Source organism: Pararge aegeria, chromosome 7 (assembly GCF_905163445.1).
Source record: "Pararge aegeria chromosome 7, ilParAegt1.1, whole genome shotgun sequence".
Taxonomy (NCBI): Eukaryota; Metazoa; Arthropoda; class Insecta; order Lepidoptera; family Nymphalidae; genus Pararge; species Pararge aegeria.
The window spans coordinates 8650090-8677567 of NC_053186.1; the positions used below are offsets into that span (position 1 = coordinate 8650090).

The 27478-nt window shown below is 36.1% G+C and overlaps 1 protein-coding gene across 3 annotated transcripts in view; it reads left to right on the forward strand.

Annotated features, from left to right (window-relative positions):
- LOC120625402 (protein Fe65 homolog) overlaps positions 1–24907 on the forward strand; it is a 70821-nt gene extending 45914 nt beyond the window's left edge. For 2 of the 3 annotated variants that reach the window (XM_039892453.1, XM_039892455.1), the window contains exons 3-13: positions 15219–15257; positions 16524–16738; positions 16984–17224; positions 17743–17935; positions 18326–18453; positions 19503–19508; positions 20238–20431; positions 21089–21291; positions 22487–22663; positions 23955–24120; positions 24233–24907. In XM_039892453.1, the coding sequence (XP_039748387.1) occupies positions 15219–15257; positions 16524–16738; positions 16984–17224; positions 17743–17935; positions 18326–18453; positions 19503–19508; positions 20238–20431; positions 21089–21291; positions 22487–22663; positions 23955–24107 (1549 nt within the window). In that variant the 3' untranslated portion in view covers positions 24108–24120; positions 24233–24907. The remainder of the gene's footprint in view (positions 1–15218; positions 15258–16523; positions 16739–16983; positions 17225–17742; positions 17936–18325; positions 18454–19502; positions 19509–20237; positions 20432–21088; positions 21292–22486; positions 22664–23954; positions 24121–24232) is intronic. The other variant, XM_039892454.1, reaches the window with a different exon arrangement.
- Positions 24908–27478: the final 2571 nt, after the last annotated feature.

The window sequence follows — 27478 nt, forward strand, 5'->3', positions numbered from 1 at the left end:
TTCGCTATAATGTTCTCAAAGGTGTGTGATGTCTACAGTAACTTACTAAGGCCCTTTTCATACTGACAGGACACCCGTGCTTAGTAGTGAGCTGGTAATATTTTGATAATGAGAATGCACCCTTGGCGTGCACTTCATATATGCACAAAAGCACTGCCTACCCTATAATTTATTTATTTATTTATTTATTTATTAGTAATCCAACAGCGTTACAAACAATTTTTGTTAAGGGTTTATCTTATTAGTAAAATAAGGCCAAATCTAGATTACATATATAAAGCAATAGGTACAAGTACAAAATTTACAAAATAATCACTTACGATATTCACAACAGCATTAATGAGTGTGAGTGGGTGTGAGTGTGCGTAAGTGTGTGCGTGTGTTATAATTAATAATATGTATAATTTATATATAGTTCGTATAGGAGGATTGTGGACATTTTATGCAATTTTTCTGCTTTATGCATACCCTGGTAAGAAACCCAGTGCACGCTACTGGAATGCACTATAATTTGTTTAACTTCTATAAATCCTCCTTCGCCAGCACGGATAGTGCCAAAATAAGCAGCAACGCCCTTAAAAATAGCCTAGCAGTTCTACTTTTTGCCGGCATCTTCTCAGTAGAACATGCCATTTTAAAAGGTGGTACATTCGCAACAAACAGAAAGACTTAACGCTTCAAAAGCGTTGAATTTATTTCAAGTACTCCTAGTACTTGAAATAAATGAATTTTGAAGTAATACAGTTTTAGCTCGTCGCCGTCAGTTGAAAGCGTTGTAACTGGGGCAATGCTTTGTAGATCCAAGTGATATAACAAATTCCGGGACAATCCCGGAAATCCCGCAGACCTGGCGGCTATGGTGTGATGTCACGGGGTCACTGACCTCTCCAGTGCGCAATCGCAGTGCATCGATCGGCGCTGCAGTGCATCGGCGCCACGCAACCCGCGATGTGTGTACACGCTTTGGATTATGGACAATTGCGGACTTATCTTTTTCTATACTTGGTTAGGTTGTTGAGGTAATTATGTTATAATCTTTTCGGGTAAAATATAATACAGATAATGTCGTTCTTCATTGATGCCACGCATAACGAACAACCAAAAGCTATCGAAAAACGGTTTTTAAATAAAATAAATCCAACATTCAATTAACACAATTATCTAATTTTCTTGTAAATTTTAAAGTTATTATCAACTTTCTATCTCGCAATAATTTGTTAAAAAGAAAAAAAAACAAACAAGTAATGACATAACCAATGACTTTACTTTCAAAATCATTATACTGCCAGTCGTGAAACATGTAAAATTCATAGATGAGAATGATTAAGGAATACTGCGGTAAGTGCAGGTCGAGAAAAGGACTTGAGTAGTAAGGTTATCCCGATTCTGTCATGACTTTGTCATCATTTAACACGGGATCAAATGCATTTAACTACTTTAACTCTTCTTTATACCAGCAAAGTCAAAGTCAAATATTTCTTCATTAAAATAGGCCCACAGCTTGCTCTCTTGATTGCTGTACAAATATGGACGTCCAAGACTCACCTGTGAACAGCGACTCCTTGCAGTTTTCAAAGTTTCAATTGGATTCATGCCAAAATGTATTAAAAATCCACATTTATTTCAAGTACGTAAGGTATACGTTACTTAGTACATTTAAGTTATCTTCATAATTCATTTTATCGATAATTCGCTTCTGTTTATTGACAACCAAAATGAAGTTAAGAGCAACCTCATGAATTTTTATGTTTACAACCTCCAAACAACGTTATAAAACTGTTTACGTTTTAAAATGTCTCCAATCTACACCCAGTAAACATTTTCGATCATAAAGCAAGTATAAAATCAGTAATCGCTCGTTTATTGGCCCCAAGCATCCGCCGCGAACGGAGCGTATATCCTACGGCGGAACATAATTATATAGCTTGGGGTTTGGTACAAGATACAAACTTTATAAGGGTATTGGGGTTTGTTACATAACGTAAAATCGTAGTGCAAATTTTCGAAGCATTAAACTTAAAAATTAACCTGCATATCAATAAAAAAAAGGAGAAAAGTGATTCATAAGAGATAAAGGCCATGTATTTAAGGCAAGGCCAAAAATGCTACAGTCATTATAATATACACATAATATTAACTGGAAGTATAAAGATCTGAGTTGTTAAACAATACCGAAGTATCGTAAGCGTTGGCGTTATAAGCCAAAACATGATTTTTTTTGGATGTTTTCAAGCTGCAAACCAAAAAAATAAAATAAATTTTCATTTATTAGCTTAAACAAGGCTACTTTATGAGAGAAAATTAATTTAATTAATTTTTAGTTTTTGAAATTTTGATCTTATTAGTATCATATAATAATACATCATCTAAATTTTAATATTTGAAGACAGGAAAATATACTTAGGGACCCGACACCATAATCCCCGTGCATGTTTTCTGGTCATGCAATTACTTGAATTGTTCAAATAACAGCAAATTAGAAAACAATAACGTAACTAAAACTTGTACTAATTGAAATTTTGATCTTACAAGTATCTGCCTCTTATTTCAGCAAAAGGGATCAATGTTACTACTTATTTATTTTATTGTAATTTTTTATTTCTCTTAAACATAAATGTTTAAACAAATGAAGAAAACTTTTAAAGAACTAGCTTAATAAAAATGACAGTTATATTATACATGAATGATGAAAATATTAGGTTAAAGCCACTATTTATAGCACTCTTATCGCTCACACCTTGCACCACACGTGATCCTACTTTATTGCAGTACGTGACGTTCGGCGCTGCAACTCGATCTCCTTTGAGCTTTTCAGCAAACTGAGGAAACTATCCCCGCTGTGTGCCACGACTTAGTTCTCGCCTTATTTACTAATATGTACCAAGTTTCGTTACCAGTTAGGTACTCACATACATAGGTCATACCTAATATTGCTTTCTGCTATTGCCTCCGTAGGTAGATGGGAAAACTGTTCCACGCTCGTTAACTAGGTTATAAATAGAGAAATTAAATTTTAGTCTAACATCAAAATTTTCTTTATTCATGTAGGCCTATCACAGGCACTAATGAATCGTTCATACATACCTACATGTTTACATAATTGTAAGGGGATGGTGATAACTTCGTTCACCAACTTAAACCTAAAGCTACGAGGGTTCCAAACGCGCCCTCGTCTAAGAAGAGCCCAGAACAAACTTAGCTTTAATTAATATTTAGCTATGAAGCTAGAGCAATTCACACCCAAACTTTTTATAATAGGGTTTTTCATAACATCATCAACCCATTACTGCCCCAGGGCAAGGTTCTCCGCTCTATCAAGGGGTTTAGGCCATTATCCACCACGCTGTCTAAGTGCGGTTTGGTGGACTTTACACGTCTTTGAGAAAATTATGCAGAACTCTCTGGCATGCTAGTTCCCTCAAGAGGTTTTCCTTCACCGCTAAAGCAAATGATATTTCATAAACGCACGAAACTTAAAAGGTGGGTTCCGGGGTTCGAACTCCCCCCGCAAGTAAAGCCGAGGTCCCACCCGCTATCACAGCTTCCATTTCAGTTTGCAACGCTCTAAAATCGCATCCGGTCATTTCACGCTTTGTAGGTACTGCTAACCACACGCCTCCTCTTTGAAAGGAGTAAGGCAAATAGACCGGGGTGTGCTCTAATTCCCTACACGGAACTGATTGGTTGCAGAAATATCAAATCTTATCATTATCATATGCCAATAAGCATGTTATTATGCACCAGTATCTCTTTCTCTCTCCGAGGCAGATCGGCTTCGCCTATTTTTGACCAGACCCGAAAATCAAACTAATAACTCTGTGATCCGTATTCGAACATGCGCCGCTAAACCAAAGAGGCAATTAAATAAGTTAATTATTGGTGTACGTCTACAGTTCCACAAAAATTTGTTTGTGTTTAGTTCCATCGGTAACATGGAATCTGTAATGTTGTTTTTGATAATAAATATTTTTTAATAGTTTTCATTTTCATTTATTGATTCAAAGCATCACCAAATCGAATTAAATATCATACATTGATATATTGTAATAGCCTAAAGTAGAAGTAGTTAGAATCTGATCTGAATCTGAAGCTGTATCTGATTTCTTCTAGATAAAACTATGGTAGGGGTTTACTCAAAAACTATTAGGTTTTCGGTCACACTGATAAGGCGTCAGATACAGTACATAATGTTCCTCTGAAGCCCGTGAAGTATTATTTCGGTTTTCATTTACAACTATATTTGAGAAGCCTGTGAAAATATGATTACTTATTTACGTAGGTATTTCAGTAAGAGTTTTGATAAAATTTTACGCTCGTCATGAGCCCCAATTTTGTGGTAGACTGCGGTAGTTTGCAGGAAGGACTCGGGGTAAATCGCTATTTGATAACGGAAAGCGTGTTTTGGTTTTTATTTTTGCTAAAGGAAGGATAATAGTTTTTTTTATATAGGCGTAGTTGAGATGTTCACTTTTTTTGTTTACTCTCGACCCGAAATATTTTTATTATTAAAAACTGGTGTGTTGTGGCAACTTACTCTGCCTGTTTTTTTTATACCTCTAAAGTCTATGTTATCAATTTGCTGAAATCAATGGACTCACAAGAATGTAGTTTTTAAAATAATTATGAAGATATATATTTGGGGCATGTTCTTTGCTGGTTAAAAAACCTATGTTAATTAAACAGAGTTAAACGATACACGCCATCAAATATTAAAACAACTAATATTTTTAATTAAAAAAATCCAGTGCAATTCACACGCGGCTGAAGTGAAACTTACGAAAAGTAGTCTATGAGATTTTGAGATGGATATAGAGTATCAGGAGTATCAATGTTTACAAAGCTTAATATATATAACATAAATTACGTATTATTCAGTTTCCATGGTAACTAAAACAAAACGTGTAATGTATTAACCAGTAATGTGTCATGGAAATAAGAAAATGTGTAACTTACATTTATTTGTTATCGTTACTTTCCGGGACGCATTTTCGTTTCATCGAGCTTAAAATCACAACAATTCTAAATAAGTTTAACACCAATAAAACTTTAATGCAATAATCCTTATCCAAATAATTCACATTTAAGACCTACTTTATCCTGTTTTACATAATATATGCGCTTTATGCGAGAAACATCACTCTCATTTGATTTTCATAACATGACAAAAGAATTAGATATATATGTATATAACAAAATTTACTACTACATTTTCATAAAAGACAACGAGGGCCTACCTAGTAGTCTCTTAGGGAAATTGTGTTTTGGTGTTATTTTGAGGCAACAACAAAACAGTAAATTTTCACCGTATGAGAGCCGTTCTTTTCTACATGATGACATAATGTTTGAAAAGAACGGCTTCTGATTTCTCTTCTCCGTAGGATTTTACTTCCTAAATGATGCTCGAATCCCTACTTGGAGTTCAAACTTGGAGTTTCGAAGGTGTTTATAAAGTTACTTACTTTAAATGAATGAATTTTGAATAAGAATTTTAAATAAAGAACTTGCACTCGAAAGTAAGCGTACGTATTGAGAAATTAGGGATTAAAGGAGAATACAGTTTGAACACTTTATATCTACTTAAATAATATTTCTGGGTACAACATGGCGAGACATATGTAAGGTAACATATTTCACGTAACACATAAGTACCTACAGAGATTTCTCTACCTTTCACCCTGTCGTTGTCATAATGGTGCACGAGTCCTCGTAAAAGCACTGTCCTAGTAAGCTGTAAGGCTTTAAAGGAGATCAAGTAGCAGCGAGGTTCATATATATATATATATATATATCTCCATATATATTTTTTTCAGTTACAATTACTACAGTAAGATAATTTAAAAACATTCTGTCAAACTGTAAACAGTATGTTGACGGGATCGGCTCTGTTACAATATAACGTACAATATAATGTTTAGATGCTAAAACTATTTCGACTATAAGTAGGTAGTGTATAAAAACAAGTGATGTTTTATGATGGAGCTGCAAATGGTTACTTTAATAGCATTTACAGGTCCCTCACAAAAACTTTAAACGTCTTTTATAAGACTCTTTTTAAAGACTCACTAGGTCTACTGTGCTTAAGGACACAAATGCAGAGACACTTGTGTTCCTAAACTCAGCAGGAAGTCCACTAAACAGACTGGTATAAATAATAAGATTTAAACAAACACAATGGTATGCATTTGTTTGGCACGGCTGGACCAATTTGACGAGACTTTCATAGACAAGTGGAGGATTATATGCTTAGGTTATAAGCTACTTTTTATTTCGGAAATCTAGCCCGAAAGGATTGGCAGAAGAGCTTTTTGTGTCAAAGCTTGCCCGAGGAATTACTATCGCCATGCTTATTTCTGGCGCCAAGGGCGTGATTACTGGTGCAGTTACACCTTCTTAGTGGTAGAATACTAATACTACAAGCCGGTTCATTTGATACCCATATTGAGAATAGTATGTTATCCTATAGAACACTCCCTACCTTTTAAACAAAAAAATAAAAAATCAATAGTTTCATCCGTTCGGGAGCTACGATGACACAGACAGACATACACAAACATACAGACACGTCAAAATTATAGCACCCCGTCGTTTTTCCGTGGGGGGTTAAAAGCTTTACATTTGTAGAAAATCTTTTCACCACGAAATTCGGAACTAATTTAGTTGGCAAAAGTTTAAATTGGGTGAACAATTTATATACTTGTTTACTTGGCAAGTTTGTCGTTGTGAATGGGTGTAAGTTAGTTCCAACTTGCAAACCTCTAAAGCCTGTCTTGAGGACCAACCTTTAAGACAAATTATGTGAATGTAACTTTTATCCAATAGTGCAAAAAAACATAACAGAACAATATTTATTTAAAATATTGTTCTGTTATGTTTTTGTAATATTTACCAAACAGATTAGAAATATCTAGGAGGCAGGAATATATATTTTTTTTTATTCGCACGTAATAAGAGGACGCGTTTGTTTATAAAAATTAGAAAAATTTTTTTTAGGTGATTTATTAAAATGGTACAATAACTGTATCCAGATTTATACAAATCCAACCTCAAAGAGTTTATTTGCTTTTATTTACACTCTTTATTTGCACACAAAAAATATAGAAGAAAAATAAAAAAACATTGACAGAAGCAGTATACAAAAGGCGGCCTTATTGCTTATTAGCGATCTCTACCAGGCAACCTTAGGATAACGAAAATAAAAGGGTAACAGTCTGAAAGAGTTTAATTAGGTGATGGAAGTATATTTGTTAAAACGCGCTATATATCCCTGCCCGACTAATCTTTACTCATTGATCAACGTTTGAGAAACACAACTTTACTGTATTGTAGATCACTTGCTATGTTTTTCAGCTTTGGTTCCCTCTACATTTGTAAAAAAAAAATTGTTGCAATTTCCTGATGTATTTAATTTTCTAATCATTCATATATAGAAGGCAAGATTGAAGTCACGACCTTCGAAATTAAATTCATTATACATAACCACCATTTACATCTCATTCTTATGGACCCCTGCAAGTAGTCGTAACCCCCCGGGGGTCGATAAAGAGGTCGGTATCATCGAGATCCTTCTCTGCGAGTATCTTCTGTTGTCAAAGTTTAATATCCATTCAAATGCATCCATGAATCCGTTCGGGAATTAAACTAGAACGTGACATCGTTCTGGATGCATCGAGTGTAATGAAGTGGTTTTATGCCTTTCCCAATCCAGTTGAAGTAGCAGTAGGTAGGTACATCACAACCACGACAAAAAATACTAATATTATAACTGCAGAAGTTTGTCTTTTCGATTGTTTTATAAGGTCTGCATCCGAATGGTGCCAACAGAACCTGTTGTATGCCCGTTTATTCGTTCGTTTGTTTGTCCGCATGCTGTATATCATGAACTATCTAAACTTAAAATTATCAAAATATGCGTGTGTATTTTTTCTTATTGCCACGAGAGAGTTCGCCCATAATCACCACGCATTTATTCATTTAATATATAAAAATCACACCAGGTTGTGGTTATAGGTACTTACATCCCTTCGACTACTGCAAAATAGAATTACCTAAATTATTAAACTAGGCTTAGAAAGAATTAGTTTGGCCATTCAAAGGGGCAATGCTGCCAGCATCTTAGGAACTGTGCCTCGCTGCGGTGGTTTCGAAGACGTTTTCGATTTTATTTAGTTTAACATAGTTTATTTAAGGTTATATTTATAAAACAAATGTGAAAGTTATACTTATTTAAATAGAAATACAATTTTTAAACATTAAAACAGGCTTTAAAGGGCGTATTTTGAAAGCTCCTACTTGTAAAACTACTGAACGCAAATCGACGCAAGTGTTTCAAGGGGCTCTTCACTGCCGCTACGGAATTAAAGTTTTTAACGAATGCTGCTTCCATTATTGCTTGGAATTCCTTTCTTGTTCTCCGCAAGGATCGTTAGCGAGAGAATTTTCCAGAACGAAAGTAGGGACCCCGTTTTTTATGCACCTAAAAGCACGTTTTTAGGATATTTTAAAATACTTGTAAGAAAAAATAAACAGTGCTATATGACTGTTACTACTGGAAATTATGAATACGCCGTTCTGATTTTCTAAGGTTGCTGTATTTAATTTAAATTCAGGACAGATTAAAACGTAGTGATTATATTATATATTATATTATTATATATAATAATCCATTCTTTGTATTGTAAACAATATTTTATTTACTTTTTAGTGTACTATACTTTATATTTTAAAATATAAAATTAGAAGAACATAAAGAATTACTTTACTACTTTACCGCACATGTAGGACAGTAGAAAAATGTCATTAGACAAGTTAAAACATTGAGTAAATAGAAGGTAGCTTACTAATGCAACATAGGCCTCTTCCGGAGGCTTACTACCATCGCTTAAATCAGTGTTAGGTATTTTAATAATGTTAATTCTATTGTTTCAGAGTTATAGCTAATCGAATTAGGGTTGGCATAACTTTTAGTCTACTTACATTGTGTTTCCACTGCAATTCATTCACGCCACGAAGTGCACGCCACTGAAAGTACCTATGCCATATAAAACTAATGTTCCTGCTTTAAGCAATGGTGACAGGCTCACTCGGCTCGGATGTAAAAATAAAATATCTACGAAGTTCCGTACATCAGCTGAGCGTGTGTAAAACTTATATTTACCGTACGCGATTAGGTACGTCTAGTTTATTTACAGCTTTACGCCTGTGGATCGATTGGACTCTATATACACAGCCCTGTTTCCTTATAGCCGTTTGAGCCACCGAGTTGAGGTAAATTGTTTTCGCGTTGCCATTTCTGTTTACTTCCGCGTTGGACCAACATAAACAAAACGTGAATATACACAATTGACTTAGGTAATATAAACCGATATAAATATTTTCTTATTTTCGTAGAAAATTTCTCTAATATATGCTTCTATGTTATGATACCGAAGGTGATATTGGATCGGTGAGGTGATGGGGAATTTCGTAATTCCTACTCGGCAGAATCTGCCTGGAAGACAGATTCGGTAGAAGACAGAAGCGGCGGTAGGCGCGCTACAAACATACATACTTGACGTTTACAAAGAGCTTATAAAGTAGCCTATTTAAAAACAAATGAATATTGCTTTTTTTAAAAGTACAGCCCTCGAGTGATTTTGGTTTTTTGGAATTAATTTATTAAAGAGAGAGTTGAATAGACAACTTTTTATTCTGGATATCGATAATTTTTTTTTAAATGTTTTATATTTTCTATGTGTAAGATATGATTAAAAGGTTGGGAACTTATTAGTTTAAAAAATGTAGGTAAATATAGATTTTCTATGCGGACGACCGCTAGGGTATTTCTAAAATGTAAACCATTGTTGAAAATAAAATACGGGTTTGAAAACATTGCAATAAGGAAATGAAATATGCATTGCGATCTCATATTCTGCCGGCACCTGGCGACCGTTTTCTATACAAAACCGTGCATCCAGAGTTCTGTTGACATTCACAAGTATGCGCACGTAAGAGCTGAACACGTTTGCATTATCCATATACTTATCTTGGATTAAAGTTTTCTCGCTGCATTTCCTTGCGGCAAACACTGAATCCAAATCTAAACCTACTAACCTAAGTAAATAAATTTAGTTTGCTGACAAATCTCTAGAACTGAAAAATCTCTTTTGCATTTTTAAGTCCGGTTTTCGAGAAAATTTTTAGAAGAGAACCCCTAAGGGTCGGGAAACGGGCGGAAGATGTTACGCGGTCGGTAGAAGCATGAAAGTTTCAATGGGTCAAATTTACTTATCAGAAGTTGTAAGCAGACATTAAGTTGCGGGAGTAGGAAGTTTGTAAATGTAGCTGAAAATCTTTACATCAGCTGATAACTTATATTGAACCAAGCAGCTTAGATAGACACACAAACATGAACAAATAGACTAAAGAAGTGGGCCAACTTCACCTTTAATACGTTATATACGTATAATGAATCCTTATTCTTGGCTGTACCTTGTCTGACACACTATCGTGTGTCTTGATAACGTGTAATTAATAATTTAGCAATATCAAGATGGCCCAGTTGACTTCGTATCTTATACGAGGAAAGTATAGGCGGGGTTATACAATACAATACAAATGTATTCCCCTCTATCCTCCGAGGATAATGCCTCTATCTAGAAATAATTTTGTTAACGTAAACTCAAAGTGCAGTGTAGACATGTCGCTATCATTTCTTTTCCTTGAAAAGATAAATACTTTAGATAATCTAACACTGTTAAATGACCATCACTCTAACACTTTTTTTGCCACCACGTGCAAAGAACTCAAAGTCGAAAATATAAAAAAATAACATGAGAGAAAGAAAGAGAAACGTAGATGTGATCTTTTAAAAAAATTTCATGCCAAAAATTTTTTAATCGGCTCAGTTCTGGATGAGAAAACAGCGTAATACGAAACTTCGGTCTAGTTAAATTTTACAGGTAAAATCAGTCTGAGCTACATCTAAGATACTGTCTGAGATACTGTCCCTATCGTACTTTACGGCGGAAGACAGGCTCAGCGCGACGGCTTTACTTTACTTTACTAAAGCCGTCTATTAAAATGTACCTATTGAATAAAAATACAAATTAATCCAGCCAAATTCTTGAAAGCAATTCATATTTATATCGTATATATATTATACAACTGCATATTTTATATATAATGTATCGAATCTTAAGGTTTTTAATTGAATTATAACTACAGTGCTTTGAAAAATTTACAAAAATTTAGTTTTATTGCTATGATGAAGAATAAGCGATATATGTACATATCACTGCGACATTATATATTTTCTCCAAAAACTCGGAACTCCAATTGTTTTAGCAATTATTTGGATCTAATTTGATAAAGATCTAGGTATTGCCAATAAAAAACAAAAACTATTTTTTTCAACCACCATCATTTTGGCCTTATGCCCTTCATTGATATATTATAGAATAAAGATGTAGAAGATATTATAGAAGGGGGCGTTTTATAAAGATTTTCCACTTCCGATTCATATCTTCATCTCGAAGTGTTAAACAAAGCTTAGTGCTTTGTATCTTCTAAGATCCCTTTTCATCATGTAATTGAAAGATAAAATGCCTGTTCGAGTTTGAAGTCACAAAGAAAATCTTTTGTTAGACGTTAAACTTATCTCGTATCTCTAACAATTGGTTTAAATTGAAACTTAAGTGAATCGTTCATTGATCCTTCTTTTCTAGTAACTGACGGCATTTTTAATAGTAACAAGTTATTGCTATTATTACTATTACAAAGCGTCACTATCAAGAAGATGGTGCACCTGATATTCATCGGAATACCTTTACCTATAAACAATGGCGTGCATAGAGGGTATTCACAGGATATGCAGATGATATAAAATGAAGAAAACCTCCAATACGAGTTATAAAAAACTTAAGGAAATGCATTATAAGAGTTATAAAAAGTCTATACTTAAGTATTTATACAAATGTGGAATGCCTTGCCTGAAGATGTAGTGACTGCAGAATCACTGAATTAGTTTAAGAATAGACTGGATAAACATCAAAAAGACAAAGAGCGCAAGAAATGATATAGACGCATCAGCGAAAGCTGCTTAGTCTATTATATAATAATAATAATAATAATATTTATAACTCGTACTTAAGATTTTCTTCATTTTATGTCATCTGCATACCCTGTGCATACCCTCTATGCACGCCACTGCCTATAAAACAAAACAACACTTCGCAAGGCATGCAAGGAACGCGTCCTACAAAATGCCGCCCTGTGACCATTAACCTGAGGCGTTAGCCTCATATGCCAGCAATTACAATCCTTCTCTATAATAATACGGGTTCCTACTAAAGCAATAGGGTACCTATACCTGTAATACCTGTAGGTATACCCTATTGGTTTAGTAGTAGGTAGGTAAGCGATATTACAGCATCCATAATAATAAAAAAAAAAACATTTGTTTCCCAACATTTTACTTGAAATCGAGACTTAGAAAAAACTATACCTCCCTATAAGGTGATCATAAAAATACGCAGTGACAACCAAAATTTTTAAATCTGTGACATTTAAGGTCAAATAGATTCAAGTATCGAGCGACAAGCAAGAAAGTCCTAGATAATATTGAAACAATGATTTAACATGTGATTTGTAGCCCTGGAGAACCAGTTTGCATCTTTCAGCCAGCTGGGCACAAGAATTCCTCGATGGGCCGAATGTCCCCCTATAGAGCACTCAGAATGAGTCGGGCCGTAGTCCACGATACGCTTGCCAAGTGCGTAAACTTCACATACCTTTGAGAACATTATGGAGAACTCTGAGGCATGCAGGTTTTCTCACAATGTTTTCTTCGCCGTCAAAGCGTGTGATATTTTATTACCTTAAATTAAAAATCGCACATAACTTTAAAAAATCCGAGGAGCTTGTCGGGGATTGAACTCGGTCCCCCCGAAAGGAAGGCTGAAACTGTAACCACGAGACGATCACTGAGTTACTGAATCTACTATCCCTTAAACATATTTTGACGGCCGATTGGCGCAGTGGGCAGCGACTCTGCGCTCTGGGTCCAAGGCCGTGGGTTCGATTCTCACAACTGGAAAATGTTTGTGTTATAAACATAAATGTTTTTCAGTCTCTGGGTGTTTATCCGTATATTATAAGTATTTATGTTTATTATTCACAAAAATATTCATCAGTAATCTTAGTACCCATACCACAAGCTACGCTTACTTTGGGGCTAGATGGCGATGTGTGCATTGTCGTAGTATATTGATATTTATTTATTTTATATTGGCTCTAAAATACTGACTTGATATGACTGATGGTAGATCAACTTAGCCGTGCATATAGAACAAAAGTATGTATTACCCCAGATACCAATTTGAATCCAGCGAATTAAACTCTGCATGAAACAACAATTCATTTCAATTAGTGATTCACAATCCACAAAAGAGGTACATTTGTTTTAAGATTTCATTTGATGTTAGCACGCGATTCGATGTTTGAAGATTCATATCTACAACATTTAGCTATTTCTACATGAAAAATGTTTTGTTTTTTTTTTTTTTTGTATCTGGACTCCTGTGTCTAACCTAAGGTGTACGAGCCACAGGCACATTTTGAAAAGTTTATATTCTTCTTTTGCTATTAAAAATTATCACAAGTGATGGCTGAATGAGGATTCTGTATGACCTTAATTCAATGTAAATACCATTTAGACATGTAGTACCTAAATAAATACATACCATACTAATAGTTCTATATGCACGGCTAAGTTGATCTACCATCAGTCATATCAAGTCAGTATTTTAGAGCCAATATAAAATAAATAAATATCAATATACTACGACAATACACACAACGCCATCTAGCCCCAAAATAAGCGTAGCTTGTGTTATGGGTACTAAGCTAACTGATGAATATTTTTATCAATAAAATACATAAATACTTATGATATACAGATAAACACCCAGACACTGAAAAAACATTCATGTTCTTCATACAAACATTTTCCAGTTGTGGAAATCTTTGACTCAGTAAGCAAGGTCGCTGCCCTGCGCCAATCAACCTATACGACCGATATATAGCTAGAATAGTTACATGTATTAGTAAATGGTAACTAAGTACCATCTAATAAGTAGGTTTTGACGAGCTCCCTGGCGCAACAGTTAGCGCTGATAATTTAAGTAGGATGATTTGGAACTTTAAAATTTCCGATTTTTTCTCTGGTTCGGTAGGAGAGGCTTTGGCCGTGGCTAGTAACCACCCTACCGACAAAATCGTACCGCTGAGCGATTAAGTGTTGCGGTGCGATTTGGGGTAGAAAACTATTAGGGGTATGACTACCACACTCCCTAACAGGTTAGCCCGCTACCATTTTAGAGTGCATCATCACTTACCACTAGCTGAAATTGCAGTTAAGGGCTAACACGTAGTGGAATAAAATAAAAATAAAAACTTACCATCTAGTAACTAGAGTCTAGTTACTGTCTTGTCTAAACGTTTTACAGCGAGCAATATCAAATTATTTTTATTTGTTTTTTCGCCACATTGAGATAATCACAATTTTATGCTTAAAACGCTCTCGTGGGTATTAAAAATAACCAACAAAATTCTTTTGAAGTCACTAAAACTAGACGTTCTAAAACAAAATGATGTCCTCGTCCGTTCCCGTAATCAAATCCCCCTAGCTTGTGTCAACTTGGAAGTCGTAAAAATGCTCGAGGTCTATTAGAGAGCGGGTGGTATAAACTTGATGCTCTACTAATTAAGCGGTTTGTTTTGGTTAAGGTAACAATATTGCGACGTAAGCTTTGATATATATTTTTTTTTCTGTGTTTTAGAATCTTTTGTCTTGATTAAAGTTTAACTTAGCCCTTGGCTGCATTCACACCTAGAAAGTTATATCGAACCAATACCCTAATCGTTCTTTATACTGGTCATCATAGCGGAACGCTAAATCGCATGACTACTGTATCGGAAGGGTGGTCTAGCCCAACCAACACTTCCAACTAGCCACTTAGCAACACCACCTAGTGTTGCCAAGTGGCTAGTTGGCTACCTAAACATCAGAAAAGAAAAATCCCAAATTTCCTTGCCGAGGATCGATCTCGGGACCTCCACTTATAATCGAGCTATCAGCATCATATCCCTCAAAAGGAACCATAGCTAAGAAAATAGTATATTTTTTACCAGGTAATATAACTGTTAACTATAACTGCTAAGTAACTTTTTTTTGTTTTCAGAGTGGAGGACGAAGCGTCTTCGCCTGTAAACAAAACAAAGTGAGTAGATATACTTAATAAACGAAGTTATTTTTTTTAAAAAAACTACCCAGAATTTTTATTTCAAATTTGTCTCTCTACTCTACTGTATTTTAATGTAGGTATAACTGTATACGAAGTAGTTACAAAATTTCACAGCAGCTAGTTGCCTGAAACCAAAAATCTGCTTAGAACCAGCACAAAGAAACCAAATCAAAAATTTTTAAACCAATTATGGCAAAGTACCAAAAAAATAACCTAACCCGGGGTATAGTGGTATAACCTACCCAGAAATGTTTTAAGTACTTAGTAATGCTTAAAACTCCAGTTTGCTTGAGTTTTCATAGGAAAATTACACAAATATTAACGTATCTAATGTGTCTCAAAAAGTAAATTTAGTAAAATAAAGGAAGCCTTTATAGATGAGAATAATCAGGCGATGTTTACTTTACAATATATAATTGCTAAGATTGCAATGTCAACATCTCCTGAGGATGCTTCGGTGTAGGAGAGAAACGTGGAAAAGAGTACATTGCTGAAGATCCGTTTGGTGAGGAGTATGAAAATGGAAGAAATTATGAATCATAATATACAGATTAAAAGCTTAATTTCCATAGTATCATGGAATTCCTCAAAGTAACGCCTGATTCTATCCAATGCTTGTCCTTTATTTCGTTGCTGGTTCCGAGTACATTTCCTGCAGTGTTTGTCAACTACGGCATCGTAAAACAAAGGAATGGGGTCCCGAGGATGACCATAAACTTGTTACGTAGCTAATTAAGTGGTTTGATGGTAATTGCGCACACCGTCCGCAATCAACAGAGCTTTGTCAGTTTAAACGAATGTTTCATTAATTCGTATATCTCGTTGGCTTAGTCGACTACAGATTATGAGGATGGTGGTGTTTCCACACAATATGCACATCTTTGAACTTGCCTATCAAACACATAAACAGTTTCTGACAGTCAAAGGTAGCACAGGAGAACTTCTTAATCTCATGGGACGGCATACATTCCACGCAGACAAAATCGTGGGCACTAGTAAGTGATACATCAGCAGTGCAGAGAACTGCATTCATTCATCCATCAATTGGCTGTCCATCAGCTTAAGCTGGCAAACAAACGACACAGTAAAATTTATAACACCCCTCTTCCTGCTTCAAGGTTTATACAAAAGCAAGACCGTAAAGAGAAAAGTAAATTTATATATTTTTCTTGGCTTTGATATTCCCCTATGTCTAAGTTCTGGAGAAACAGGATCATCTTCTACATTAACTATGTTTTACAGTGAGAAAAGTGGCCTAATTACGCCGCCTCAACAAAATGGTGGCGGGGAATCACCCCCACCGGAGAAGGAGCGGGCCGATCAGGAGGACTCAGAGAAGAGACACTCCAGCTCAGTGCCACATTGCGCGGAGGGCCCGAACGATGACCTCTACGCTATTCCTGTCAAACTGCGACCGAAGAAAGAAACACTGCCTCCAGGATGGGAGAAACACGAAGGTAAAGATCTAATAAGATTATGGGAAAATGGTTTTAGTTTTAGTCTCCTTTTAGTCAACTTTCTCGGGTTTGTTTTGCTACCAAACATCATGACCATCATGGTAATGTGCATAGGGCACGGATCTTCTCTTAGAAAGAGGAGGTTTTAGGCCGTAGTCTACTACGCTCTGTGTTCGTTGACAATTGTTTTGCACTAAGTAACCACTTTTCTTATTGGTGAATTTTCAAATATTCTTTATTCACAGATAATGACGGTCCATACTACTGGCACATTAAGAGTGGGACGATCCAAAGAGAAATACCAAAAATGCCGCCCATAGAAGCGAGAGAGTCACGTATATCTATGGTGCGTGATTGCTCTAACTTATCAGACGTTAAATATGAAGGTGCCATGACCTCGTCCGTTACAAGAAGTACTACCAGCGGTGCTTTGGATCAACACGATCAAGATACTGAAAGAAAACGTAGAGAAGAAGTCGCATATAAGTAAGTGGTGAAGTTTTTGTCATAAATGCTTTGATATTATCCTAATGCTGGTAGAGCTTCCAGGCTCTCACTATTTATGAATCCAATGATGGTTAGTAGATTACTATAAATGCACATAACAGTGACACTGGATTTTTTTACCCTGACCGAGTTCAAAAGATCGCGACTAACCCTGGTTTAAACAAAGTTTTTATTTAGAATAGAAATATCGCTACCAATCCTAATTAAACTACGTTCATACTCAAAATATAATAATGTTGTTCTTACAGAATAAAAGTTTGTTTTTTGATATCTTTTAGGTGTATGTAACGCATTGTAATGCTTGCATTAAGCCGTATTAAAAGAATTCCAACGGAGTTTAGCATTTTATGATTTCCAATATAATTATTGGAAATCATAAAATGCATTGATGTTATAAAAAGAAAACAAAACTTTAAATTAACCAAATCCCATAATTGGTATCCTAAATATTCATATATTTATCGATAACAAAAATTTAAGTTGTATTTTTCCACCAGGCGGCGCAGTTATCCGGCGCGTCCCGAGTCTGATGGACGTGCGGTTCGATTCTTCGTGCGTTCGCTGGGGTGGGTGGAGATTTCTGAGGCAGACCTCACGCCGGAACGATCCAGCCGCGCAGTCAATAAATGCATTGTCGACTTGAGTCTTGGACGAAATGATTTGCTGGATCAAGTTGGACGTTGGGGCGACGTAAGTACTTTGTAACCGGATCACAAAAGTGAGAAAAGTCATCTATAAAATGCGCTTAACTTGTACCCGATCTTCTTAGATAAACAAAATAGTCAAACAGAGAATACTCTCAATTAAATTGAGTTGGGCTTGTTCTACTTGAAACTTGCCGGCAAGAAACTCAGTTCCTCCTTTATCTTCAATCCAATATCTTCAATTTAACATTGTTTATTTTTACTTGTGAGAACAGTTTAGAGATATAAATAGTGCAGAACCATGGTGTTTTCTTTATTCTTTCTTTCATCTTGCGGCCTAAAATTTTATGATGAGAAACGCATATTCCGTTATCTCAATAATTATAGGTATTAACCGATTTCACCTGTTAATTCCACCCTAAATTTTCATTTCCAGGGAAAAGACCTCTTCATGGACTTGGACGATGGAGCACTGAAGCTCATCGACCCGGAGAGCCTGAATACCTTGCACACACAGCCAATACACACCATCAGAGTATGGGGGGTCGGCAGGGATAATGGACGGTGAGTGCCGTGTCTGGTACAGTGATCATACTATAGGTAGCGATGTAATAGCTATAACGTACGTTTTACCCAGGTTTTACCTACATTCATCTTTGAATGTCGTATCTATTTAATTTCACATAATTTAATTCCTCATGTTCATGAAAAGAGATCTATTTACAAGAGAATTAGTTTTTTCTTGATTATTAATACAGTTTTAATGTACGTCTTAAGTTGCGAAATACGTGAAAAATCTGCGTCTTGCCAGTGAGAAAGTAAATACACTTTCACTGTATATCAAAGAAAATAAGAATTTATTTATTTAGTCAAAGTAAACTAATAAATACATACACCAAGTTAAATAGGGTGCAATTTGGTGATAAAAGGCGTGATGTCAAGTCATAACAATTAGTTACAGTTAGTTGGTTTGTAATTTTTAGGCAATTTGCAGTTTTATATGAAGACAGGAATTGTAATCGTTTCTCTAAATCAAGTAATAGATAGTTATTCTTTTTAAAGGTGATGTTTTAAAATGACCTTGTATAGAACGATAATATTTAGTCGGTAGCTCATCATTTCATCCGTACTAAGGGTTTATATATGTTATATTATAGTATGAGTAAAGAACCGGGTATGGTGATTCGCGATCTACGCATAGACGTAGGCTAACTATTTACTACTCGATATACCACAGATAATCAAATATTTATTTTCAAATAACATACTGGACAAGGGCGAGTTTTATCCACATTAAATAGTGTTGATACTGTACCTAATGACTTTCTTGTTTGGAATAAGACATAAATACGTTTTATGTCTTATTCCAAATACATACATACAATTATGTTTTAGTCACAAAGGTGCTGAACAAAATTGTCCCTTACATCTGTTCTCACGATTCATTCGAGTAATAATTATAACATAACTTCAGTCCAATCTGTGCTACGTGTCATAAGTTGTTGCTAGGACCGTTTATCTGTTAAATATCAGTAATTGCTAGATGTTTGTATAGATCACAATTTCATCTAATAACTAATGAGATTTTTTTTCATAACGCATTCTCGGAATAGTGAAAGGTATGAAAATGGCAGCCTTAAATTAATCATTAAGTAGAGAAAAATAGATTTTTAGTAGATATTTATAATTTTGGTGGGATGGCGTGACGGTAGATTACATAAAATAATCCCGATCATTTCGCAGGTGGATTTTGACAAAAGTGAACCAACGCATTGGTGCTACTAGAGCTTTAGCACCAATTATAAGTTAAAGCTTTTCTGTATAGAATATAAATAAAAAAATTCAATCTTACCTATTTTACCTACCAGTAAAAATAGCGCAGCAAACTGTTTTAATTATTAGTCTAGGTTAAGTCAATATAAACTTTTACTAATAAACGTACGAGTAAAACGGTTGTTGTTACACAGCTGTCATCTTCTTCTTTCGAATTTCAAATTACTGATGTAAGCGAAAGAGAAGTTCCTAATTGTCTAACTAATTGCCAGCTAAACAACGCAATGTTTATAAGTAAGGCCCGACTCTAGATATGCTACTTATTTCTTCTTCTAGAAGTTCCTACAAGAACGTTCTAAGAAAGCTCTCTTTAAAGTAGTTTCTTATCTGATGCATCTATTGACGTGTCTTGGCAGAAAAATAAACCCGTATGCCGTCTCATTAAATGGTATAATGCTCTCTTATGCCGTCACAACTCAAAACTTTTTTGTGTTGACGTTCAAAATCTACAGGGCGTCCAGTGACGGCATACTTTTTTTTTCATTTTAAATAATGCAATTTATTTGTGACACCAGGGATTTCGCGTACGTAGCGCGTGACCGCGTGACCCGCAAGCACATGTGCCACGTGTTCCGATGCGAGGCACCTGCGCGTTCGATCGCTAACGCTCTGCGCGACATCTGCAAACGTATCATGATTGAGCGCTCACTGCAGCCTCCACCGCGCCCCACAGACTTGCCTGCGGCTAGGCGACCGAGGCCACTTTCTGGTAAGATTTTGTTTTAATATTCTGTCAGAGACTTAAAAAAAAAAGGAATAGAACAACTTTATTGCAACACAACACTATAGGAAAAATACAAGGAAAACAGTAATAGTACTTAGTGCTAGGGTGCAAAGGCTTAAAAAGCCTCGGTGTGAGGAATGCGTCGGTGTTAGGACCCTTTCCCGTCCCGGAATGCACTTCTAATTTTTATGAGCTACTTTTTTGGTTTGAAAAGTGCAGGAAAACTTCGGGAGGAAACTTATGTCAGTTAGATTTATGACTGTAGTTTCCCTCCAGATAATACACCACTGCAAAATTAAAAAAATTCTAATTCAAAATTCATTTATTTCAAGTAGGCCTAATATAAGCACTTTTGAAACGTCAAGTCTGTCTGTTTGTAGTGATTCTACCACCGGTTCGGAAGGCAGATTCTACCGAGAAGAAGCCGGCAAGAAACTCAGCAGTTGCTCTTTTCCAACATCAACAATTTACATTTTGCATTTTAACATTCATTTTTCTATCTTGTGAGAGCTGAAAGCGGAGCCGGATGCTTCCAAGCAACCTTGTCATTAAAAAATTCATCAATTGTATAGTAACCCGGCCCGGAAGGTCAACAAAAACAATGGAATATAATATAATTAAATTAATATTTGATTGTTTTAGGAGCATCATTCCCCACGCCAATGGAGGAACCTCGGAAGACAGTTAGAGCGCGGTATTTGGGCAGCGCAGAAGTTCCAAGAGCGACTGGTATGGATGTCCTTAACGATGCACTCGAGAGACTGGCAGCAGCCAGAGCACCCTCCGCTTGGAGACCAGTAGCAGTGGCTGTGGCTCCCTCGATGATCACGATTACAGAAGAAGGGGTAAGGAAAACCTAAGTTATATTTTGACCACTTTACTTACCCTAGGTATTGTTCAGCAGATCGTTTTATGGCGCAAGAAATAAACCAGCCCCGATTAAGACAAGATTTTTGCATCAAGTAAATGATTTTAAAAATATACTTTCTTCATGAAGAATATTTCAGTCCTGCGTGGCTACATAGAATCGAAGAGGACGAAGTCACGGGGCACTTTATACTTGTACCTAATGTACCGTTAAATTAGATAAATGAAATTTACAAATTGTATTTTTTTGCAATGGTACTACTACAAATAATGACTTAAATTGGTCGCCTGGTGTCCGAGTAAAATTGAAAGGTTCATGTTTTTTAAAGCCAAAATCTTTACTTAATATAAATGCAAGTACTTATCAAGTGTGCTGTTTCTTTTTTATTTTAGTTACACAAGTTGTTACACATGTTTAGTTAAGTTTTACAAGTTAGCTCTTGACTGCAGTCTGTGATGGTAGCGGGCTAACCTGTTAGAGGTATGACGCTATGACAGTAGTATAAGAAATAAGACTCACGGTTTCTATACGGCATCGAACTGAAACGCGTTGTTTAACACGACTTTGTCGGTATGGTGGAAACTAGCTTTCCCCGGACGTCCAACAAAGCCAACATGAAGGACATGCCGTGGGGTTTTTAGTTTGGGTATTTAGAGAGGGGAGACCCACATAACCTCCGTCTTGCCCAATGGTCGTAGGTAGCGATAAAGCTTTTCCACCACAACAAAAAAAGGGTGGTAACTAGCCACAGCCCTCCTGTATCATCACGTCCTACTATGCTAAATTAGTTAGAATCGGGGGATGTTTTTTTTGTCCCCTGCCTGTACTTCTAGCCTTGCTGCGTATTTAACATTTTAATTCTAAAACTAATTATTTATTTAACTCTTTATTTGAACACCACAATGAAGTTAGGAAAAAAAAACAATAGAAATACAAAGACAGAAGTAGAATACAAAAGCCGGCCGTATCGCTTAGTAGTCATCTCTGCCAGGCAACCTTTGGATTAGGACAAGATGAGCGAGAGCGGACAGGTGGTGTAAAATTATTATAAACCTACATTCAAATAGCTAAATACAAATACATAAACAAAATTTCACAAATAAGAAAAAATATAATAAATAAATATAAAATAATAAACGTCACTGATAAATGTCACTTATCTCGCATGCCAGGAAACCAATCCGATCGTGGAGTGCCGGGTGCGTTACCTATCGTTCCTGGGTATCGGGCGGGACGTGCGCCGTTGCGCATTTATCGTACACACGCCACAGGACCAGTTTGTGGCACACGCCTTCCACGCAGAACCATCCTCCGGGGCCCTGTGCAAGACTATTGAGGCTGCTTGCAAGGTATGCTCTTATCATCCTTATTCTTATTTATCTCTAATATTATGCCAAAGTGGTTTATTTGTTTGTTCTTCTTTTGAGCAGAGCTAAGAAACTGATCAACTGGATTTTTGGCAAAGAGTTAGTTGAAAAGGCGGAGAGCAACAAGAGTATTATTCCGGGAAGGCAAACGTTTACCACGGGATTAGTAAAAAACCGTTATAAACGCGGACGAAGCAAGCGGGCAACAGATTTTACTATGTCCCTGGATCCAGTAGCTTATAATTATGAAAAATTTAGTTCCACAACTTTTTCCTTGGATCAAATTATCATCACCATCATCATTTCAGCCTGCATACGTCCACTACTGAACATTATAGGCCTTTTCAAATGTGCCGCCCATAACCCGTCACTTTCTTTATGTCGTCGTTCCATCGTGCTGGAGGGCGCCCCACACAACGCTCAATCTCAAACAAGAAATGAGATTTCCACTTTCCTGGTCCAGCGACCATCACACCTACGATAAACATGGTCTGCTCATTGCCGTTTCAACTTGCTGATGGTTTCTCGTGATTTTGGTTCTCCTGCAGATCTTTTCGTTTCTTATTTTATCCTTCAGTTAAATTCCTGACAAAACCCTCTCCTGAAGTCGCTGAACAATTGTTTACTTGTGGAACAGTCCGTTTGCAAGTACCTACCTACTACAAGAAACGTACAAAGTTTTCATAATAAACGTACGCGGTGACATCCATAGCATCAGCTTTGTGTACATTAAAGGTCAAATATAGTCAATTACTTTCTATGGCAACATAAAGATTATCAAGATCCTAGATAATAATAAAACAATAATTCACACACACGTTTCCACGACCAATGTATTATGAGAGGAGTAAAGGCAGACTGGGTCTGTGCACAGCGACAATTAAGTCGATACTCGTTGACTGACTCCTTTGAATGATTTTAATGGAGACCTAGTGACAGTTACGCCAGAGAAAGGTTCCGATTAGTCTTCTACACATTTAAAAAGCCTATCATAACAGTCCACTGCTGGACTAACGGCGTCTCCCGACGGAAGGGTTTGCCGATAATCACCACGCTGGGCAGACGGGTTCGTGATCGCAGTAGATGGTAGACCTACTGGCACAGAGGACGCTGCTTCCCGCTCTCTGTTAGATTCCCTTGATCGCCTCGTACGACACCCACGGGAAGAGGAGGGGTCGTTACATCTGTATTCTGATCAAATAATAATGATAAGCCTGAGCTGTTTTAAATCTGTTTTTAACATATCAATGAACACACAAAGTTGTGTTCACAGTTGCGTTATCAGAAATGCCTGGACGCTCACGGCGGCGGTGCGGTGGGCGGCTGCGTAGGCGGCGGGCCACTGTCCGGGGAGGCCGCCCGCGCCTCACTGGGCCAGGCCCTCAAGTCCTTCGTGGGGTCGCTGACCGGCCGGCGGGCTTCCTGAGCAACTCCTGCAGGTTAGACCTCAATATTCATGCTTTTATCCATTGAATTAAGAACATTATCTAACTAAGACTATAAAAAAAAACTTTTTCACCGTGGTTAGTAAAAATGTAATATTTGTTCCAGCTAACTCCCAGCGGTCGTTAACGAGGAGCGCTTCCGCATAACACACCCGCGCCGCATGCGCTCCGCAGCCGCACCGCACGTGCCGCATCCACGACGCACGCTGACTCCCGTGCAGCCGCGCCGAGCGCGAAACGCATCCGCACCGCAGGGCACGCTTTCAGCTGCATTATATCCTTACGATTTCAAGAATATTATCAAGGCGTGTAATACATAAAGAATGAACTATAGGTAACACCTAAAGCAGGACATCCGCTATTTTCGCGAACCTGAGTGCCTAGCGTGAGATTAATGATGGAAAACGGTATTGTCAATGCTCTCAATTGGTGCTCTTTGCATTCCATACAAATCGTAGTTAACTTTTACGCGATCGAATAAGCAAGTAGACGAAAGTAGAAAATCTCACACTGGGCACCCAACATCCTCATTTCCACGCTCTGAATATGTTTATTTTTTCAATAAACTTATAATAAAGGTACCCCTTAATATATCGTATAAGGAAATCTACTGCAATCATGTTTGACCAATGATATATGGAATCTCCAGTCTTCTATATGGAATCAATTGTCCAGAAATGTATATTACATTAAAGGCCATTTTTATAATCCCCCAATAAACTTAAACTGGTGGAAAAGTGAATCTGGTAGTTTTAATACAATGGCTATAAAAAAAAAATTATGAAACTCAGTCAGATAGTTACTCAGTTTGCATGTGAAAGTACAATCGAATACTGTTCTTTTAGCTAGTGTAACTTATCAAATCTACGAACTTAACGTTGTAGTGGGTAAACTCAATCTATCAAATATGTTGTCATATCTTGGTATTTGGTCCTCCATATAAAATGACAGCGAAACGTTAGCTACTTTTGGGAAATGTAGCCTGTAGGAATGGCGCTGGTCGCAGAACAAAATCCTGGCTCCTATACGAGTACTGATACGAAATTGATTGCCAACAATATTGGTAAGGGTACCCTAAATAAGAGGTAAAATTTTCAAAACAGTTCGGACTTGGGAGCTTTTTGGACAGTCGAAGTAGCATCAACAACACCACTAAACAAGTTCAGAGTCAGAAGGGGATCGCGAACATTAACGATAAGTCAGTGAAGCTACTTCCTAACTTAAATCATATTTGCCTATTTTATTATTATTATTAAAGACTACATAGAATATGCAGATTGCAAATTCATTAAGCTATTATATACACTTATAGGTATGTTCTACTATGAAAAAAACGTTTTATGAGTTTGTGATGACAAGAGTTTCTTTGCAACTACCGACTAAATTAATTTCTTAATTTTTGACGTTAATTTGGAAATGTGTTTATAGAAGTGTCTACGTCATAAATAGTATGAACGTTTCTCTGTGTCATATTTAAATATGACGTGATATCGCCACAAAGTATCTTCATCACTTCTTGAATTCATATTAAGTATGTAATATTTACACGACTGCCCAAAATAAGAGTATAAAATCTGGAGGGTTTATGTGTGTTCTCCATTCCACAATAGCCGCACGTTTAATGCGCGTCAAAATATCGCCGTGTGAGAAGGCCTTTGCAGTCCAATTTTTTAAATCATCTTTACTTTCATTCGTTTATTTACCTAAGTACCTATATATTTCGTATTAAGCTCATTGCTCAGGGCTAATATCTTATTCCATTAAATCATACCCTAAAAAATAGACGACTTTTCATGAAGTGTCTATAGCACAAAACAAATTGCTTTGCAGAGAGTGGCAGGTTCACTATTGTAGCAGAAAATAATTTATGCCGTCTATAGACAGTAGGGTTGCCATATTCCTAATTTTCATTTTTAAAAAGCTAAGTTACGTAACTATTCTTAAAACCAGCTTATTAAAAATAAAAATAGGGTAATCTATGAGGAATATGGCCACCCTACTGTTAGCTACCTTTATCATACTAACTTATCTATTACATGATAAGCTGTGGTTATAATTATAAATTAACATCGTCCATTTAGTATTGATAATAAATATAACTCAAATGACATATTAATTATTCACAATTTCAATAACATTCACAATTTAAAATATCACTGCTTTTATCACGGAGTTAGGATTTGTTCACACTTATAGGTATACCTAATGTTGACCACGTGTTGTTTAGCGTATTGTAAAAAGCCTTTACTTACTTACATATAATATAATAAAGATATCATAATATATCATAATGCTATTAGAAATTATAAAATATAACTTGTTTCAATAAAAACTAAACAAGTGAACAATTTATTCAAATCTAATGTCAACTCACTAAATTGTGCTGAGGACAAAAATATGTTAACAAAAAAATTTGTAGGTAGGGTAGGTAGGTTCCTATGGTATAGGTACAATCTGCGCTCTTCATAATTTGAAATATTTATTATACTACCTTTCTTTTTTTCCGATAAGTTACCATTAAGTTGTTTACTTGTTTACGATTCTATTAAAACAGAATATATCTAACTCTTGTATTATTACAAGTATATTGCCGAAAGGATTGGTGTTGTTCACAATTTAATATAAAATTGTAGGTATTTATGTTGATGGTCTCATAATTTTATAGTTACCTTTAATACCTAGTCGTAGTAAATATTTACGTTATGGTTTTGTAAATTTTAAGCGAATATTTTATAATGATATCTAGTGTTTAAGTCGCTGATCGTTTAAGGTATTTTATAGTTTTTAGTCAAGTTTAATATAATTTACGTTGTGTAAAGAAACACCTGTGTTGTCATATACGAGTTGTCAAATTTAAATGGCAGCACTGTGGAGTCGAGCATTTTTGATTAAAACGCGTGCAGACAAACACAACGTTCACAGACAAGATTGCATATAGTATTAAATATCTCGCATCTTTGCACCATTGGCTATATTTGACGGTTTAGCAAGCTTCATAAAGGAGGACCGGACATATTGGTGTTTGGGCCCTGCACTGCGAATAAAACGGATGTCATTGTAGATGATGATGGATTATGGATAGTAAAAATAAAATATGTTTTACTCAAACTTTTTTTTGTTTATTCCCCTTACATCCACAATAATAACCTTATCAGTTCTAATTTTATAATAATATTTACAGTACTTAACTTTTTGACAGGTTGTCTTTTTAAAACACATAGCTGGACAGCGTTGGTTGTTCACTTATAGCTATGTATGGAGTTCCAAACCCCAACTGTCAGGTAACTAACCATTGTCTCAGGTTCCATGCAGTTTTGCCGGTTCTCCTTTAGTCAATAAACGGCATGCGTCA